The sequence below is a fragment of the Dermochelys coriacea genome, chromosome 26, assembly GCF_009764565.3.
Source record: "Dermochelys coriacea isolate rDerCor1 chromosome 26, rDerCor1.pri.v4, whole genome shotgun sequence".
Taxonomy (NCBI): domain Eukaryota; kingdom Metazoa; phylum Chordata; order Testudines; family Dermochelyidae; genus Dermochelys; species Dermochelys coriacea.
The window spans coordinates 5,529,516-5,547,982 of record NC_050093.1 but is presented as its reverse complement, the minus strand read 5'-3'; the positions used below and the strand labels follow the sequence as shown (position 1 = coordinate 5,547,982).

Genomic DNA, 18,467 nt, shown 5'->3' with positions numbered 1-18,467 from the left:
AGGGGAGCGGGCAGCCCGGGGCCCGGACGGGACGGTGCCCGGCCCCGCCCGCAGAGGGGAGCGGGCAGCCCGGGGCCCGGACGGGACGGTGCCCGGCCGCCCGCGAGAGGGGGAGCGGGCAGCCCGGGGCCCTGACGGGACGGTGCCCGGCCCGCCCGCAGAGGGGAGCGGGCAGCCCGGGCCCTGAGGAGACGGTGCCCGTCCCCGCCCGCAGAGGGGAGCGGGCAGCCCGGGGCCCGGACGGGACGGTGCCCGGCCCCGCCGCAGAGGGGAGCGGGCAGCCCGGGGCCCGGACGTGGACGGTGCCCGTCCCGCCCGCAGAGGGAGCGGGCAGCCCGGGGCCCTGAGGAGACGTGCCCGTCCCCGCCGCAGAGGGGAGCGGGCAGCCCGGGGCCCGGACGGGACGGTGGCCCGGCCCCGCCCGCAGAGGGGAGCGGGCAGCCCGGGCCATGAGGAGACGGTGCCGTCCCCGCCCGCAAGGGGAGCGGGCAGCCCGGGGCCCGAGGGACGGTGCCCGGCCCCGCCCGCAGAGGGGAGCGGGCAGTCCCGTGGCCCGGACGGGACGGTGCCCGGCCCCGGCCGCAGAGGGGGAGCGGGCAGGCCCGGGGCCCGGACGGGACGGTGCCCGGCCCGCCCAGCAGAGGGGAGCGGGCAGCCCGGGGCCGGACGGGACGGTGCGGCCGCCCGCAGAGGGAGCGGGCAGCCCGGGGCCTGAGGAGACGGTGCCCGTCCCCGCCCACAGAGGGGAGGGGCAGCCGGGGCCCGGACGGGACGGTGCCCGGCCCGCCCGCAGAGGGGAGCGGGCAGCCGGGGCCGGACGGGACGGTGCCCGGCGCGCAGAGGGGACGGGCAGCCCGGGGCCCGGACGGGACGTGTGCCCGTCCCGCAGAGGGGAGCGGGCAGCCGGGGCCCTGAGGAGACGGTGCCGTCCCCGCCCGCAGGGGAGCGGGCGCCCGGGGCCCGGACGGGACGGTGCCCGTCCCACGCCCGCAGAGGGGACGCGGGCAGCCCGGGGCCCGGCGGGGTGCCGGGCCCGCCGCGAGGGGAGCGGGCCCGCCGGGGCCCGGACGGGACGGTGCCCGGCCCCGCCGAGGGGAGCGGGCAGCCCGGGGCCGGACGGGACGGTGCCGGCCCGCCCGCAGAGGGGAGCGGGCAGCCGGGGCCCGGAGGGACTGTGCCCGTCCCCGGCCCGCAGAGGGGAGCGGGCAGCCCGGGGCCCGGACGGGACGGTGCCCGGCCCCGCCGCGAGGGGGAGCGGGCAGCCCGGGGCCCGGACGGGACGGTGCCGGCCCGGCCGCAGAGGGGAGCGGGCAGCCCGGGGCCCCGGACGGGACGGTGCCCGGCCGCCGCGGGGAGGGGCAGCCGGGGCCCGGACGGGACGGTGCTGGCCGCCCGCAGAGGGGAGCGGGCAGCCGGGGCCGGCGGGACGGTGCCGTCCCGCCCACAGAGGGGAGCGGGCAGCCGGGGCTGAGGGAGACGGTGCCCGGCCCGCCCGCAGAGGGGAGCGGGCAGCCCGGGGCCCGGACGGGACGGTGCCGGCCCGCCCGCAGAGGGGAGCGGGCAGCCCGGGGCCCTCAGGAGACGGTGCCCGTCCCCGCCGCAGAGGGGAGCGGGCAGCCCGGGGCCGGACGGGACGGTGCCCGGCCCCGCCCGCAGAGGGGAGCGGGCAGCCCGGGGCCCGGACGGGACGGTGCCCGGCCCGGCCGCAGAGGGGAGCGGGCAGCCGGGGCCCGGACGGGACGGTGCCCGGCCCACCCGCAGAGGGGAGCGGGCAGCCCGGGGCCCGGACGGGACGGTGCCCGGCCCCGCCCGCAGAGGGGAGCGGGCAGCCCGGGGCCTGAGGAGACGGTGCCCGTCCCCGCCCGCAGAGGGAGCGGGCAGCCCGGGGCCCGGACGGGACGGTGCCCGGCCCGCCCGCAGAGGGAGCGGGCAGCCCGGGGCCCGGACGGGACGGTGCCCGGCCCGGCCGCAGAGGGGAGCGGGCAGCCCGGGGCCCGGACGGGACGGTGCCCGGCCCCGCCCGCAGAGGGGAGCGGGCAGCCGGGGCCCGGACGGGACGGTGCCCGGCCCGCCCGCAGAGGGGAGCGGGCAGCCCGGGGCCCGGACGGGACGGTGCGGCCCCGGCCCGCAGGGGGAGCGGGCAGCCCGGGGCCCGGACGGGACGGTGCCCGGCCCCGCCGCAGAGGGGAGCGGGCAGGCCCGGGGGCCCCGGACGGGACGGTGCCCGGCCCCGCCCCGCAGGAGGGGAACGCGGGCCAGCCCGCGGGCATCCCCAGAACGGGACGGTGCCCGGCCCCCGCCCGCAGAGGGGAGCGGGGCAAGCCCGCGGGGCACGGACCGGCGCACGGTGCCCGGCCCCCGCCCGCAGAGGGGAGCGGGGCAGCCCGGGGCTCCGGACGGGACGGTGCCCGGCCCCAGCCCGCAGAGGGGAGCGGGCAGCCCGGGGCCCGGACGGGACGGTGCCCGGCCCCGCCCGCAGAGGGAGCGGGCACAGCCCGCGGCCCGGACGGGACGGTGCCCGGCCCAGCCCATGCAGTGGGGAGCAGGGCAGCCGGGGCCCGGACGGGACGGTGCCCGGCCCCCGCCCGCCAGAGGGAGCGGGCAGCCCGGGGCCCGGACGGGACGGTGCCCGGCCCCGCCCTAGCAGGGGGAGCGGGCAGCCCCGGGGCCCTGAGGAGACGGTGCCCGGCCCCGCCCGCAAGCGAGGGGAGCGGGCAGCCCGGGGCCCGGACGGGACGGTGCCCGGCCCCGGCCACAGAGGGGAGCGGGCAGCCGGGGCCGGACGGGACGGTGCCCGGCCCCGGCCGCAGAGGGGAGCGGGCAGCCCGGGGCCCGGACGGGACGGTGCCCGTCCCGCCCGCAGAGGGGAGCGGGCAGCCGGGGCCCGGACGGACGGTGCCCGGCCCCGCCCGCAGAGGGGAGCGGGCAGCCCGGGGCCCTGAGGAGACGGTGCCCGTCCCCGCCCGCAGAGGGGAGCGGGCAGCCCGGGGCCCGGATGGGACGGTGCCCGGCCCCGGCCGCAGAGGGGAGCGGGCAGCCCGGGGCCCGGACGGGACGGTGCCCGGCCCCGGCCGCAGAGGGGAGCGGGCAGCCCGGGGCCCGGACGGGACGGTGCCCGGCCCCGGCCGCAGAGGGGAGCGGGCAGCCCGGGGCCCTGACGGGACGGTGCCCGTCCCCGCCCGCAGAGGGGAGTGGGCAGCGCAGACTCACCCGACATGTAGTCTCACCCATACAGGAGCTGGTCCCCCACCCCACAGTCCCCCTCAGGGGCTCCCAGGGTGTGGCAGAGGCCACTCTTTGCCCTCCCCACTCCCGTGGCCCCCCTCCATGCACAGCTCTGCCAGGGTGTAACACCTCCAAACCTTCCTCCAGTCCTCAGCCTGCTGGCGGCTCTGGAAGCCCATCACCAGCGTCTCTGCCGCCGCCCCCGTGATCTTCAGCACATGCTGCATCTTCTTGCTGCGCTTGGCCTTGTAGGCAACGCGGCAGCCGTGCAGGTCCAGCTCCAGCACTGGCTGCAGGTCCTTGGCGCACTTGTAGCACTGTGGCAGCACAGGGCAAATGGCATGGCTCAGCCAGGGGTCTGGGGGGAGCGCAAGGGTCCGAGACTGGGGAGAGCAGGGCTTGGAATTGGAACTCGCAACCCTGACCTTCTCCGTTGCGGGGCTGGAGTTCAGGATATAGGAGTGGGGGTCTTCAGGGTTAGGGATGGGGGGGTCAGGGTCTACACAGTGGTGGGTTTAGGGCCTAGGCTTGGCAGGATGGGGGTTAAGGGTTCAGGATGTGGGAAGATGGGGGTTTAGGGTTCAGGGTGTGGGGTCTGCAGGTCTGTGGGTTTAGGGGTTCAGGATTGGGGTTTGGGGGGTTAGGGTGCAGCGTCTGCAGGTTAGGGGGCTGGCAGGTTCAGGGCACCAAATGCACTTCAGTTCACCTACCCTTTTACCCTGCAGCTCTTTCCTGGTCCCACCTCCACGTTCCTGCACTCTTCACCCCTTGGGTGCCTGTTGCCAAGCCACCTCACCCCCCCCCACTATCCTGCACACACCCCAGCCCACGCAGTCTCCACAGTAGGGGCAAGGCCGTGCCAGGGAAGCCATCTCCACCTGCGAGTGCTCCCGCCCCACTCCGCCCCACCCAACGCTCACCAGCAGGGCATGTTCCCGGACGACGAAGAGCTGCTTGGCCCACTGCCCAAGCCAGCGTTTCCTCCAGAGGAAGCCACAGAGCTGGGCCTCAGGGCGAGCGGGAGTCTCGGCGGTGCCAGTGGCGGGTGGCCACTGGATGTAGTGCGCGCGGTCCTTCACGCAGTCCTCGTCCTCGCCGTACGACTCGTAGTGGCTGCTGTCCGTGTCCCCGCCGCCCACTGCCCAGAGTGGAAGGGTGGCGCTGAGCAAGCGCCTGGCAAGAGTGGAGCTGCCTGTCGGCAAGGGGCTGCCCCACCAGGGCCAGGGGCTTCAGGGCTTGAACTGGGACACGGGCCAAGCCGCAGAAGCTGGGAGCCAGGCAGGGAGCCGAGCAGGACTGGGAGAACTTCACAGTCAATGCCCACGTGGCCTAGATGGAAGAGGTGGCACAGTGTGCCACAAGCATGGAGGGTGCCTCAAAAGGGAAGCGGCCAGAGGCATGCAAAGTGCGGCAGGGGTGCCCTGTGCAAGAGAGGTGCAGGAGGCATGGCACAGTTGTTGGAGGGGGGGGCCACTGGAAGGCCCCAGGTGCATACAGTGCAGCTGATGGGCCTTGTGCGACAGGTGTGCCATGTGCGACAGGCATGGCGCAGACACGTGAGGGGCAGCTGGTGTACACACGCTGCAGCGGATATGTCCTGCCAGCTGCTCCCACCTCCCGCAGGTTTCGGAGAGGAAGGGGCTGGTTACCTGGGCTCATATGTCCCTCGGGGCTGATGGGCTCTGCCTCCTCGTAGGAGTCCTCAGCTGGCAGGCTAGGGAGGTGGGGCAGGACGCCCAATGGGTTTGTCTAGAAAGAGCAGGGAGAACTCAGCTTGACAGAGCCAGGGGAGGCAGTATCAGGGCACGGGGCGACAGTAGGACTCTGCCTGCCTGTCAGCCCCCTGGGGGTTCAGGAGAGGTTTCAGGAGCTGTGCTCTCCCTTTGCATACTGAAGGGTGGGCTCAAGATACCCCTTTCCCTGGGCAGTTGCTCAATCTCCACCTCGGGAGTTCTCTCTCTCCCTGTTCCAGGCTGATGTGGGCTTGGAGCAAGCATGGATTCCCCCCAGCATGCAATCGCCCTGCTCCTTCCAGGATGTCTGCCGACTCGGAGCCCTGCATCTGGACAGGACTGAGATGAAAGAGTCTTTGATGCCCGTGGCTCAGATTTCTGCTTCCTTCACAACTTAACTGCCCCTAAAGTGGCCTCTATGGTTAATCGGTCTCCACTGCCTTCATGCTGTTTAGCTACCAAATTAACTGCTCCTGAAATCTGTCAGCGGCATCTCGCGCTCTGGCACGGGACGCCGCTCTTGTTCCTGCCAATCCATCCCGGGGGGTGGTCCTCTCCCCCCTGCCACGGCTCCGGTTACCTCATCTGGAGCCCACATTTGCCTGCTTTCATCCACATCCAGAAGAGCAGCAGAACTCCGTTGGAGCTGCATGTCTGCTCAGAGCACGGGGAAATGCCATCTTGTCAACCAATCCCCCAGCCATGCAAGCAAATCAATGCCCTGCTGCTTGCAATGGAGGGCGCAGCACTGTATGGGAATGCACCAGGTCTCTGCTGCATGCAACGCACCCTTGGCCGCACGCAGCAGCCAGCTTCCCCTGCTGCATCAAATGAAATGTGCCTCTCTTCATGAAATACAGTGCATCCCGTGCAGCATGTGATGGAAGACACCCCTGCTGCATGCCAGGCAATGTACCATTCTCCACAAGAATTACACTTTGGCTCTGTGGCATGCAATGCAACACCTGCTGTTGGATGTAATGCAACGCATTCTCTTGCGCATGCAACAGACAGTGCTGCACTTCATGTAATATATGTCCCTCCCCTGCAGTACAGCCCACTCACTTCTGCTACTTCATACCATGTGTCTCTTGCTCTCTGCAGTACAACGGACCCAATACTGCAGGCACTGCAACACATCCCCATATGTAAGAAAATGTGCCCATGAGGTCCTGCGATGGCCCGTCCTGCGTGTGGCTGTTCCTCAGGCACTGGACACCTGAGTGGGTGGGAGTGGCAGGGGTGGGGGAGGGAGTGGATCCCTCTGCACATCTCTCTCTGGAAACTCCCAGTTTGTGCTGCAGACTCTCCTGTTCCTTTCCGGTTCCCCAGTGATCTCATGGCCAAACCATCTGCTCTTGTTTGCGGAGGGGCCTGACAGCCCAGCAGCCGGGAAGCCCAGCTCCCGCTGTCACAGGCTGGGAGCCAAGGCAGGCCCTTCCCTAGGCCTCAGGCCGGGGTTGTGGGGTACGGAGGCCTCACTATGACCCCTGTATCCTAAGCTGCACAGGGGATGGCAAGGGGCCCAAGAAGCTGCTGGGAGGAAAGGGGCAAGAGAGAAAAAAAAGGCAGACCCCTGCCCCATCTCCTTCATGCAGGGACCTTCCCCTACCCTCTGACACATCCCCCTGAGCCCTTTCCAACCCCAGCGCCTGACCCGCGGCCCTGATGCTGCTTCTAATCCCCCTCCCTCAGCCCATTTCCCCCACACTCAGCCAGTCGCCCCAATCCCCAGCCACTGCCCCACATTCAGCCCCTAGAGACCCTGGGCTGGATTCTGAGCTCAGCTACACCATCAGCCTGGAGTCCAAGAGCAGCAGGAGCAGAATCCGGCTGCTCTCATCTGTATCAAGAGGGTGCAATCACAACCCACGCCCCTGCTTGCAGCCAGCGGTCATAGGGGCAAACGGGGGGTGGGGGGGTCACATGTGCCTCCCCACAGCCCCTGTTTCTGCCGTCTGGATTCCCCACCAGGGCTGAGGACTGTGCTCACACACGCACGCATCCCAGGCCCTGCTGGACATGCAGAGCTGGCAGGCTGCATGGGAACATTCCTCCCCACGCTCCCTGCTCCGCTCTTTCTGCGCTGAGAAGGCAGCAAGGCCATAGCCCAGGGACATGCAGTGTTGCCTGGAAACTGTGTCGGGTCTCCCACTCCCACGCCCAGTCACAGCAACGGCCAGGGGCTGGGATTCCCCCCATGCCTGGGGCTGGCCTAGGAGCGGGCACAGCAGGGCATCCACAGTGTGACAGGCTCTGCCGCTGCCCCATGAAGTTAGCAAAGCGCTCACCCATTGACTCCACCCTGGTCATCAGGGGTAACAGAGATCTCTGTCTCCCTCTCGTTACTTCCTGACCTAGAGTGATCCAGACTTACCCCGCCTGGGGAGCACTGGCCGTTGGCAGCGGGTGAGTCACACTCTCCCCTTCCCATTGGATCTGGAGACGAGGTTGCTGCCGAGAAAGGTAACGATTAAAATCATTTCAACTAGCCACTGGCACCAGCTGCAGCCGGGATCCCCCGCTCAGGTGCCCATGGGATGCTGAGCGTGCTGCAGCTGCTCTGCTCAGCCCTGCTCCAAACCTTCCAGGCCCAAGAGTGGGCCGAAGATCCTCGTGAGAGTGCCAGACCCGGTGTCTGGAGCTAGAGAAGCCTGATCCAGCTCCGTGGGAGCCGATGCAAGCTGGATCCGGCCCCAAAGCTCTTGCAATCGTTCAGTCTGCATCACTAATAGAGCCCAGTTTGCAAACGTGGACCCCTAAGATGGGCACCCAAATCCCTCAGCCTGGCAGCTGAGTGGGCCTGGCCACTAGCTGAGTACCCACAATGGCAGCTTGGGCCCACGCTCAGTGCAGTTGCCGTCGTGGAGCACAGAGTTCCAGGCTCTCTATAGCAATGGGTAGCACTGAGACTCCCCTCAGAGGGGGTGGATGTCCCCGCAGGCTGGCTTCAGCACTTTGCAGCCAGCTGAGCCACCGGACTAGTGTTAGCACCTTCTAAGCCAAAGCGGAGAGTCCTGGTCCATCCCATAGGCTGATGTTTCAAACATACCCAGTGCCTCTGGGTGCCAAGCTTTGGGTGCCTGCATGTATCTCAAACGAGGGCAACTGAAATCACTGGCCACTTTTGCATATTTGGCAGAAAATTTGAACTCGTTACTGGCCTCAAGCCACATGGCCTGATTCTGATCTCACGCTTAGGGTGCTCATGCCTGCACTGCAGTCCCTCTGGCTCCACAGCTGTGTCACTGAGAGCAGGGGCTGGCCCGACATATATAATTAGTCCCTCTTCGTGGGACTCCTCTCGTGTCCCCCACATGGTACTGACTCCACTGCTCACCATGGCGCGGGCTCAGGTCAGCTGGCGTTTGGAAGGCGCTGCTCCCAGAGGAGGGCGAGATGCAGCGCATGATCATGTACTCTGCGTCCTCTGCTGTGGGGAAAGAGGCGGATCAGGATCACAGGAGGTGACAGGACTAATACCACAAACAAGCGGAGGATAAAAGCTCTGAGATCAGGCTGCTGCTCCAGATGGGGTCGGATGACTGGGCGGACAGGTGCTGGGGGATCCCAGACAATCCCGAATGAACCTCAAATTCTAGGGACTTGAACGGGGATTGGTCTGGAGACTGAGTCCAGCAATGGCTTGTTCACGATGCATCATTCTCCTTTGCCGAAAGCAGCTCCAGTCCGGGAGCTGAAGTGAATAGTTTGCAGACACCCCATCGGCAGTTCATGTAAACCTGCTGGGCAAACCCGTAGGAATAACAGGGATGCTGGAAGAAGGTCAGGGTCAGGCATAGATAAGAAAAAGGGCTAAATTGAACCAGCTCTGGGCAGGCCCAAGGGGACAATCTCATTGGTAAGCAAAGTTACAGAGAGTGACAAACTGGATAAGCAAAGATCCAGAGAGCTGGACTATGCTGAGCACCAAAGAAGTCATTTGACTGGCTGGCCCAGTTTCCAGGGAGCATGCAGAGCCTGTGGGAATGGACAAGGCTTCAAGAACAAATCGGATCTTCCCTCTTGTGGAGTTATTAGGATACAGCCGCCCCCATGGGTTATTAGCACAACATCACCTGTCTCTGGATACCTATGCCCCAGCAGCAGGATACATACACGGAGGGCTCTGGAACCTGGAAAGTAGCTCAGCGATGGATTTCTTCTTGGCCTGAGCAATGTAGCTGAGGTTCTCCCGGTCCAGGATCATCAGGAAGGACTCTAGGTCCAAAAGGAGCTTGTCTAGGTCTGCAGCCAACACAGAAGGAACAGGGCAGTTACTAGGGGAACACCATTCCATCACATCGCCCCCACTGGGGGATCCCAATACAGCAGCCCCCGGGAATGCCTTAGAGCCACCCAGCTGAGCGCATGGAGCTCTGGGTGTCCAGGACAGGTCAATGCACGGTGGGCGAGGCCCAGGGCCGGAATTTCCAAGATTGGAGCAAGTATCTTTCAACCTCAACAAGGAGCAGAAAAAATATCCCTTTGCCGTCCCCTGCTCTCTATATCCTGGCTGGCCCAGAACTGGCTTCTTGCGCCCATGGGCCATCTGGGGACGAACAGACTCATTGCTCCCATCTCCTGCACCTGACCCCAGCTTGCAGCACAATCCTGCCATTCAGAGGAGGACACAAGAGGTACCCAGAGCTGCTAGGGAAGGGGGGAGGGTGATCGAAGGGGGCGACAAGGAGAGAATAAGCAGCAGTGGGAGACTGAAGGCCCTTTATGTCCGCACTAAAAGAGCAGGCTTGTTTGGGGGACTGGGCTTCCAGGTTCTTTGAGAGGAGAGATGAATATGGGGTTTGACTGGCTGAAGGGTGAGTTTAACTCGGTGTTTCTTGCCAGAGAGCGATTGAACCATAGGCTCCCCAGTGCCTTGGGGAGGGTGGTGGCAGCACTCGGAATGGACCCGGAGCGCCCCCTTGGGGAAGGCTGGCCAGGGCATGTCAAAGGTGCAGATGTGGCTGGAAAGTTCTCCGGTGACATCTCTCCTTTCATTCCACTTCCCAGCCCTCCCTCGCCGGGCTAGCGATGCTGGGGAATGTCTCGGCATTGTCTCCTGGGCTGCTGCCTGAATGAGGCCTCTTTACCCCTCCCTCGCCCGTGACCCCCTCTGTCAGACAGCAGGGCAATTGTGCCCTGCCACCAACAAGCACTCAGAAGCCTCCATTCCTTCACTGACATCCCACGCACCAAAAGGGAGGGAGGGGAGAAGGGGAAGGAGGGGGCATTAATGTTGCACCAAACAGCACAGCTGATGAAGGATGGTGTGTTCCCAGTGCAATGCAGAGCATTTCCCTGCCGCCCCCTCGCATGGCTTGGAAAGAGGAATAAAAGCCCCCAATCAGCCCAGAACAAAGGCAAAGCCCAGGGAGAGCCTGCCTCTCCTGCGCCACAGCTAAGTGCTGTGGGACCAGCCAGCAGCGTCCTGGGTTACAGGCCTGCATTCAGTTCCCATCCCTGGCTCCCTCCCCGTCAGCCTCTGGGGATAACGATGATTGGCATTTCCAAGGCACCTGGCACCACAAGAGGGATTCTGAATGGATCATTGTGCCTCAGTTCCCCCTCATAGCATGGGGGGCAAAGCAGGGCAGTGACTTGCTCATTGCTGAACAGCAAGTAAGTGACAGAGCTGGAAATGGAGCCTATGCTCCCTGTCCTAGCCACTTGACCACACTCCCCACACTGAGCACAGAATGAAACCAGGAGTCCTACCTCCCAGGCCCATTGCCTCCAGACTATCTTTCCTTCCCAGAGACCCTCCTTCCTCCCTCTACAGGCTTAGCCCAAAACGTTCACATTTGAGGGCCTACAGATTGACACCGAAAGAAGCAGCCTGGTTTGCAGAGGGACTGAGCACCTGCAGCTGCCACTGATGCTCGCAGAATTTGTGGGCACTCAGCACTCCTGAAAATCAAGAACTTTGGGGGTTCCAATCACACAGAACCTAGATGCAAACCACCCCTTGCGTTGGGTTTGCTAATCCCTGCCTGGCTTTTCCCTGTGTCCAGAAGCAATTCCTTGTTCCTGGCAGCCTGGCACTGGGATGGCAAACCCAGAAAGGAACTGTGGATTTGACCCAAAGCCTTGGAATCCGTCCCTCGCCCGGTGATGGCTCAGTGGATTCCTACACCTCAGCAAAGCCATGTTCGAATCCTGGCTCGGGTCACAAGCAGAGTGATTTGAGTGAGTCTGGTCCCCAGCAGGGGTTCAGCATTCTCACCACAGCCATTTCAGAGATGCAAAGAATTACCTGGGCCATAAATGGTGGGATGGTGGAAGGGGCCCTCCGGATTCTAGCCCCAAACAGCTGTGTCTGCTCTATGTCCCAGTAGCAAATTCCTGCACTCAAAGAACATATGGTGGAGGAGGGGCTTCTTCCCCCTTCCCCAGTCAGTTTACAACCCCACCATCCCCATCAGCATCCCCAGGAATGACATAGAGTAGAGGGCACAGCATGGGGAGTCACGCAGGAGACACCCAGATCACAGCTTGCCCACTGCCTGAACTCTGCTGCAGAGGCCTGACATCAGCAGCAGATCCCCAGAGCTGGCCCTTTCCCACCATGCTGCCCCTGCTCCACTTCTCGCCCAGCCAAATTTCCTCCCAGGGGGGAGACCTGGGTGGTGTTGCCAGCTTTCCCCATGTTCCCTTCCAACCCCCAGCAGCTCCCCCGTCCCCATAGAGAGGGGGCAACAGAGACTCCCCACCTTCTGCTTCCACATTGCCAGGCTGCTCCTCACCCGCCCTGCCAGGCTGCTCTTCCCCCCTCCCCACCATGCATCTGGAAATGTTTTGCGTCTCCCTTCTCGGCACCACTCCCCGCTCCCAGCTGTGATAAAATGTTGCAGGCCCCGCTGATGAAACCCACTGGTTCTTGGCCCAGGGCCCGGGCAGCCTTTTCCTCGTCCCCCCAGCACCGATGTTCCCTCATTGGTTGCCCCGAACGCAAAGCTGCAATTTGCTGCCTGGAACAGTTGCAATGTTGGGAATGCTCCGGCGAGCCCATTCTGCCCAGCCATGGCAAGCCTGCCCTAAAGGACCCACGGCAGGCCCCCTCAACCCCCCACCCTGACCCTACCCAAAAAGGGTACCCTCCGCACACCCCTGGGAACCTCCCTGCCCCCCCAGGGGGGTGGGACAGGGCTGAGACCAAGTTCATTTTGACTTGATTCCTTGGAACCCCCCTCACGGAGGTAACAAGCCACAAGGAAGCCCATGGGCCCTGCTCCCCAAGGTGGTGACAGTGCCCACTGCTCTCTGGGCATCTCCCCACCGTAGGGAACTGCCACATCATGGGGCCTGTGGGGAGGGCAGTGCAGGCAGAGCTGTTCTAACCCCAGCTCGGTGTCTCCAGGCCCAGCGGGAGCTTAAGATGGCTCCCCATGGCACTTCCCTGAGGAGTATCTGAACATATCACGGTCAACAGCTCCCCCAGATTTTCCACCCCCTGGCTGGCATTCCCACAACCATGAGTGGGGCCCCACCCCGGGGGGGGGGCAACGAGACCCTGCCAGGCCCCTGGGGGGTGGGGCAGAGAGGCCCCACAAGGCTCCTGGTATGTAAGTATGCAGGGGCCGCTCCATCCGTCTTCCCCAGGTCCTTATGCAGATAGTCATTTATCTGATTAATGAGGAAACATATGTCCCAGGCACACAGCACAGGACCCCCAGAACACAAAACAACATGCCCCCAGGGCACCTCCCTCCGGTACACTGCACCCCCAGGCACACAGCGCCCCCAGACACACCATGCCCCCCCCCGGCACACAGCTCAATGTACCTCTTTCTGCACACACAAGTTCCCAAACGCACAAACCTGTTCTCTCAGTGCATCTCCCAAAACACGCAACCCAGCCCTCCTCCCAGCACACACACACCCAGCTCAAACACACCTCACTCCTACCCCTCAGCACCTCCACCACACCCCCTCTGCAAAGCACCCAGCCCAGCCTTCCCCCAGCAGCACCGAATTGCCAGCCCAACAGCCCGTCTCCCCCTCTCCCGATCAGAGTGCGGCTGGCAGGGGCTGTGAGGGAAGGCCTGGAACCCAGGTGGACGCTCAGGGTGCTCACCGGCCCTGGGGCACATGCTCAGTCCCTCTTTTGCCCCTTGCTCCTCTATACGTTTGAACACAGACAGGCTCCTAATGAGTCTGTGTGCTCGGTCCTGGGAGGTCACGCATGGGAGCCAGGCACAAGGGTTAGTGAGAGGAGAGATTGCATCACATTCCTCCTTTGCCCTGGCCTGGCACAGTGGGAGGAAGGTTCTCATCAGCTGCAAGTCTCTCCGATGCAAGCGGCCTGCCCCGCTGCCTGGGACAAGGCTCCGGATGAAGCCCCATCCTTACCCTCTAGCTGGGGACGGTCAGGTCGGCGGCTTCTCGAGTCATATTGACAGACCCATGTTGTTTCCCGATGACACTCCCGTTCCACCTCTGTTCTCACACGCCAGCACCTTTCCATCCACGGACATGTCACTTTCTCCTCCGTCCTCCTCACCTACTGGGCTAGGGAATAACTCACCTCTCTTAGTCCCCAGTCTGGCCAGCCTCTCCTGCTACCACCCACCCTGGCGGGACAGCGCCAACACACACTCAACGCCTCCTTTCACAACCACGGGCGGAATCTACCGGGGCACACAGTTCATCCCAGCAGGAAACAGGGAAGGATTGTTCCCCATGGGACGTTCTTTGGCCAGTCCAAATGGGGCTCCCATGTCTTGTTTTGGGGGCTATTCTACTGCCTTGCAGAGTGCGGCTGCACTGCAGCTGGAGGTGTGGTTCCCAGCTTGGGTAGACATGCAGGGCGGAAGCTGTGAGCTAGTGCACTACAAACAGCCATGTGGCCATGGCAGCCCGGGCAGACGCCCTAATACCTACCTACAATCTCACATGGGACTGGACTTCGGTGGCTAGCTCTTGCCACTGCAACTACACTGCTTCTTTTAGTGTGTGGGCTCAATCAACGCTGGCACACGCCCGAGTACGCAAGCTGGAAAAGGACACCTCCGGCTACAGTGTGGATGTACCCAGAGATCTCGCTCTTAGGCAACATCTCCTGCTCTTTCCTTTGCCCTTTTCCAGTTTCAGCGGCTTTAACATTCTCCAGCAGCAGATCGGGTTGCAGTGTTGGGTGGGGAGCTGTCACTGCCCCCAAACATTTCCATGGGGGCAGCTAAACAAACATAAATGTGCCCTGATGCACTCACACATCAGCTAGCAGCTGGAGCTATATTGGTTAGGATCTAATGCATAATCCAGCCAGTGGGAACTCCAGACCCGGTGGTTTGACACAGGGGCCATGATCAGTGAACACAGTGTGCACCATCAGACCCATGGCAAGTCGTGTGGTCAATAAGTGGCACGAGGAAATGTCCTGGCTTCTTCACAGGATGATCAAGCAGAGGAGAGGGTTGGGAAAGGCGCCCAAACTCCGTGTGTTGCAAGGATGTTGGAAAGGCTGATACGGAGCTGCCAAATGTGCAGAAGCAAGACAGCCCCCGCTCCCCTCCCACCTCCCCAGTCCTGGCTCATAAAACAGAAGGGTTTACTGTGCTTTTTTCCCACCCCCACCCTGTAGTTCTGAAGGCTGCAGACCTGCTGTCCCACGTTCCCCCGGGACAAGAAAAGCCGAGGTCATATTTCATCATGGGATTCCAGTTTCAGATTTGGCCACGCCAGTCAAGAACATAGAACTATGTGTCTGTCCCTCCCCCATTGTCCCTTCACACCACCCGCTCCCTAATCCACAGATTGGACCACAAATCCGTTTAAGCTAGAATCCTTCCTCGCTGCTGAACCAGCCCCTCCATCTAGCTTGATAGTCTCACCTCCCTGCCCGGCCCATCTAGCTCAGTATCCCCACCTCTCTGCTACTCCTGATCAGACCAGCCTGGTCCCCACAGCTCTCTGCTGTGCCGGGTCAGACCAATAGGCCCACCAAGCCCTGGTCTCTGCAGATCAGTCCAGTGGGCCCATCTAGTCCCATGACCCACTTCTTGCAGAGGCCAATAGCTGATGTTTCAGAAGAAAGTGAAATCCTCCCCCCACCTCACGCCATACGGACCAGTCATGTGGTGTGACTCCTCAGGAAGGCCTGGCTGCATCCAGGTGAGAGAGCAAATGTTGAACTGCCTTGTAAACGGCTGGGGATACAGCAGAGTGGTAGACGGCCCAGGTCCTTGGAGAGGCATCAGGGCGGTTTTAGGGGGAGCAAGCACCTAGCTAAGGGGAACCTGGTTCTCAGCACTGCAAGCTGAACTTGCAGAGGTGGGGATTCCAGCTCCCTGCCCGTCCTTTGCACAAACTCACTGGCAGGATGGGAGGAGGACGACCAGTGAGTGGCTCAGAGACGGGGAGAAAGGGAAGAGGAGAGTGAAGCAGCGGCGACATGGCAAGGGAGGGTGGGTGGGCAGATGTGGGAAATGGAATAGAGGAAGAGAGAGAGGTGGGCAGTCAGCCAGCACAGGGGCTGCTGGGCTCCCCCATGGGGCGCTGAGTGATGCGTGATTCCCCTTATCCAGCCCACACTCTATGCAGCTTGGGCTCACTTCTCTTTGTATATCATCCTCTCATTTGGCATCACCCCCTTGCATTCCCAGAGCCCCAGGGTCCTACCTGGGCCACATCTGCAGCTTAAAGGAGCGAAACACTCTGACACTGCTCAGCAATCCTACAGCCTGGGTCAGTCTGGGGTTCAACAGGAGCTTGGCCACATCCATCCCGTTCCCAGCTGCTGCTCCCGTGCCTTCCTCCCAGCCTGCCTGACCCCTGGATCCTCCCCAGACATGCTGAAGAGCCCATGCTTCGGCCCCTGCACTATCAGTGGTCAGTGCATGCACCTGCCACAGGGGGTGCTGCAGAGCAGGGCCCTGGGACAAAGAGAGAGATGCTCAGAGGAGAGGGAGGGACTCGGGTGCAAGGGCAGGCAGGGAGCGTGTGCAAACTGTCACTGCCTGGAGGAGAGAAAACATCTGGGAGGGAGATGGGTTTAGCAAAGCAGGAGGGGATCCAAACATCTGGACTTCCCTAGAAACAGGACAAGGGGATGTTAGGGGGGGAAGGGGATAATAACTAATTCCCTGCACCTTGTCCAGGGGCAGCAGGGTGCTGGGAAGGGGCAGGGGGTTCTGGAAATCAAGAAGGCAGAATCAAGGAGGGAGACATCCCAGAGCACAGCACAAGCAGAGCCAGCATGCTCCTCCAGCGCAGATCCAGAGAGCCCCTGGGAAGGGAAGGGAATCCAGCCCAGATCTGCCAGGCCAGGCAGGGGGCCCTGTGCACTCCCCGGTGCTCCCCTCTGGTCTCCCCACCTCCTCTCTCCCCCTCTCCTCACTTCCCTCTTTCCTGCCCCCACCCCAGCAGAGTCTGAATTCCTCTGTGATGACATCCCCTTTGCAGAGCTTTCCACTCCCAGCACCGTTCCTCCTCCCCCACACCCCAGTCCTGGGGCCACATCTCCCCTCAACTCTCGCCTCGGGCCTGCTAGTGCCTTGTCCCCCACAACCCCAGCTCCCCAGAACCCCACACCTCGCCCGCTGGCACCCACAGCACCAAGCAAGAGGCCCAGCTCCGACAGAACCTGCCCTGCCATGAACTCTCTCCCCTCCAGCTCCCACAGATGTCAATGATGGTCTGTCACAAGCTCATTCAGGGGCTCACCCACCGCCTGGCACCCAGCGAGCCACGCACTGCAGGAACACATGACAGGGGGCTGGGGGAGGAAGCCACCCAACGTGTAAGGGATGAGTCAGAGCATTTAGCACCCACGGGCCTGTGGGAAGCAGCGCTCCTGTTCTGTAATGTCAGCAACGGGAGAGCTCTGTGCACGCATGCACTGCATGTCACATGGGTTTAGTATGATGGACTTGTTTGTATGTGCACGAAAGCATGTGTACCCCATGCTTTGTCGCACATGTATGCGTGCACAAAGGTGTGTGTGCACCCATGTGTATGGAACTCACCCACTTTGTCACACATGCATGCAGGCTTGTGTACCTGTGTGCACACAGGTGGCTGGCTAAATGACAGGGTTTGCACATGTAGGCACGTGGCTGTGTCTGCATGTCTACGAGCATGTGTGCCTGCAGACGTGTGCTCACGCCTGTGTGTCAGCGTGCCTGCGCTGGTGTGCGTGTCGTTCCCTGGCGCTGCAAGCCTGGCTGCTGCAATCCAAGGGGTCTCCGACTCGCCCCTGACAACGCGCCATCCACAAACATCTCGGGCCAAGTAAATGCTGCAGAGATTGAAAACAGATGCCTCGGTTTCCATGGTGAGAAAGAGCCGTTGAAGGTAAACGCATCTGCCCCCATTCCTGTCTCCTCCCACAATAGCTGCCGCCTGCAGCAACGTGCCCTGTCCAGGTCCCCTTGCCCCAATCCCATGTCTAGTAGGCCCCTTACTGGGAACCGCAGGAGTGGCCACCCCCACCCAAAGAACAGGAACTGCTGTGGAGCTGGGGAAGTCTAGACGGTGCAGGGAAAGGCACATGGAAAATCCAGCTCCTCCACCAGCCCATTCCTAACACCTCGTTCCCCTGCTGCTGTCAGCGATGGCTGGGCCACTGTCTACTCAGACGCTCCAGGTGATGTGCCCTGAAGGCATGCGCCCGTGTTCAGGGGAGGTGGATGCTGAGCACCCCAGGGAAAGGGGTCACGCATAGACCCCAGTGTGCTGCCTGTGGCTTCCATCACCCAGCTCCAGAGTGCCCATGGGACCAGCCCCACGCTCCTCCTTTTTAAAGTAGCGCAGAAGCCAGAGTCACTGGATTCAGCCAGATGTTGGCTGAGGGACACAGTCTTCCTGCAATGCTAGCAGGAGAAGGAACGAAGCCCACTCATTTATGCAAAGGCTTTACTGTCATCTTGTCCTCGTCCCCCCACCACACACAAACACACACACACACACACACACACTGATCTGTTCATCTGTGTGTCACCATCTCAGACTGGGAATTCCCCAGAGCAGACACTGGTTTTATATTGTATGTTTGTGCAGCACCCAGCACACTGGGACCCGATCCTTGACTGAGACCTCTATTATTATTTACCTGACAGTACCACCCAGAGGCCTCAAGTGAAATCAAGACCCCACTCTGCTAAGCACATAGTAAGAGACAGCCCCTGCTCTAAAGAGCTCACAATCTATGACAGACAATGGGTGGGAGGGGAAACAGAGGCACAGAGAGAGGAAGTGACTTGCCCAAGATCATCCAGCAGATTACTGGCAGAGTCAGAGATAGAATCCAGGAGTCCTGGCTCCCAGTCTGATGCCCCATCTGCTTGACCGCACGGCCAAATAATAATAGCCTGAGTTTCAGAGAGAGACAAAACTTGGCTAAGCTGGGATGGGTTAGGGGCTGCCTTTCAGGGGAGCCCCAAGGGGCTGGCTTTAACAAGTATAAAATTAGGATGCTAAACACTTGCTAAAAGTGTGCACTATTGCAAGGAAACACACAAACACCCTGCATGCTACACATCTCAGCATCCCAGCTCCGTATGCAGGGCT

At 62.7% G+C, this 18,467-nt stretch overlaps 2 protein-coding genes across 4 annotated transcripts in view; both read right to left on the bottom strand.

Moving 5' to 3' along the window:
* The window catches only part of FHIP2B (FHF complex subunit HOOK interacting protein 2B), a 30,280-nt gene extending 28,113 nt beyond the window's left edge, over positions 1 to 2,167 (bottom strand). The window contains exon 1 of the mRNA XM_043503221.1: positions 2,120 to 2,167. The gene's annotated coding sequence lies outside the window, so the exon portion shown is untranslated. The remainder of the gene's footprint in view (positions 1 to 2,119) is intronic.
* Positions 1 to 18,467, bottom strand: part of LOC119848593 (actin filament-associated protein 1-like 2) — a 28,662-nt gene that overhangs the window by 7,456 nt on the left and 2,739 nt on the right. For 2 of the 3 annotated variants that reach the window (XM_038384567.2, XM_043503227.1), the window contains exons 2-7: positions 9,078 to 9,206; positions 8,299 to 8,391; positions 7,336 to 7,412; positions 4,875 to 4,974; positions 4,146 to 4,363; positions 3,363 to 3,542 (exon numbers count right to left, since the gene is read on the bottom strand). In XM_038384567.2, coding sequence (XP_038240495.1) covers positions 3,363 to 3,542; positions 4,146 to 4,363; positions 4,875 to 4,974; positions 7,336 to 7,412; positions 8,299 to 8,391; positions 9,078 to 9,206 — 797 coding nt within the window. Of the gene's footprint in view, positions 1 to 3,362; positions 3,543 to 4,145; positions 4,364 to 4,874; positions 4,975 to 7,335; positions 7,413 to 8,298; positions 8,392 to 9,077; positions 9,207 to 18,467 lie in introns of those variants that run through there. The other variant, XM_043503228.1, reaches the window with a different exon arrangement.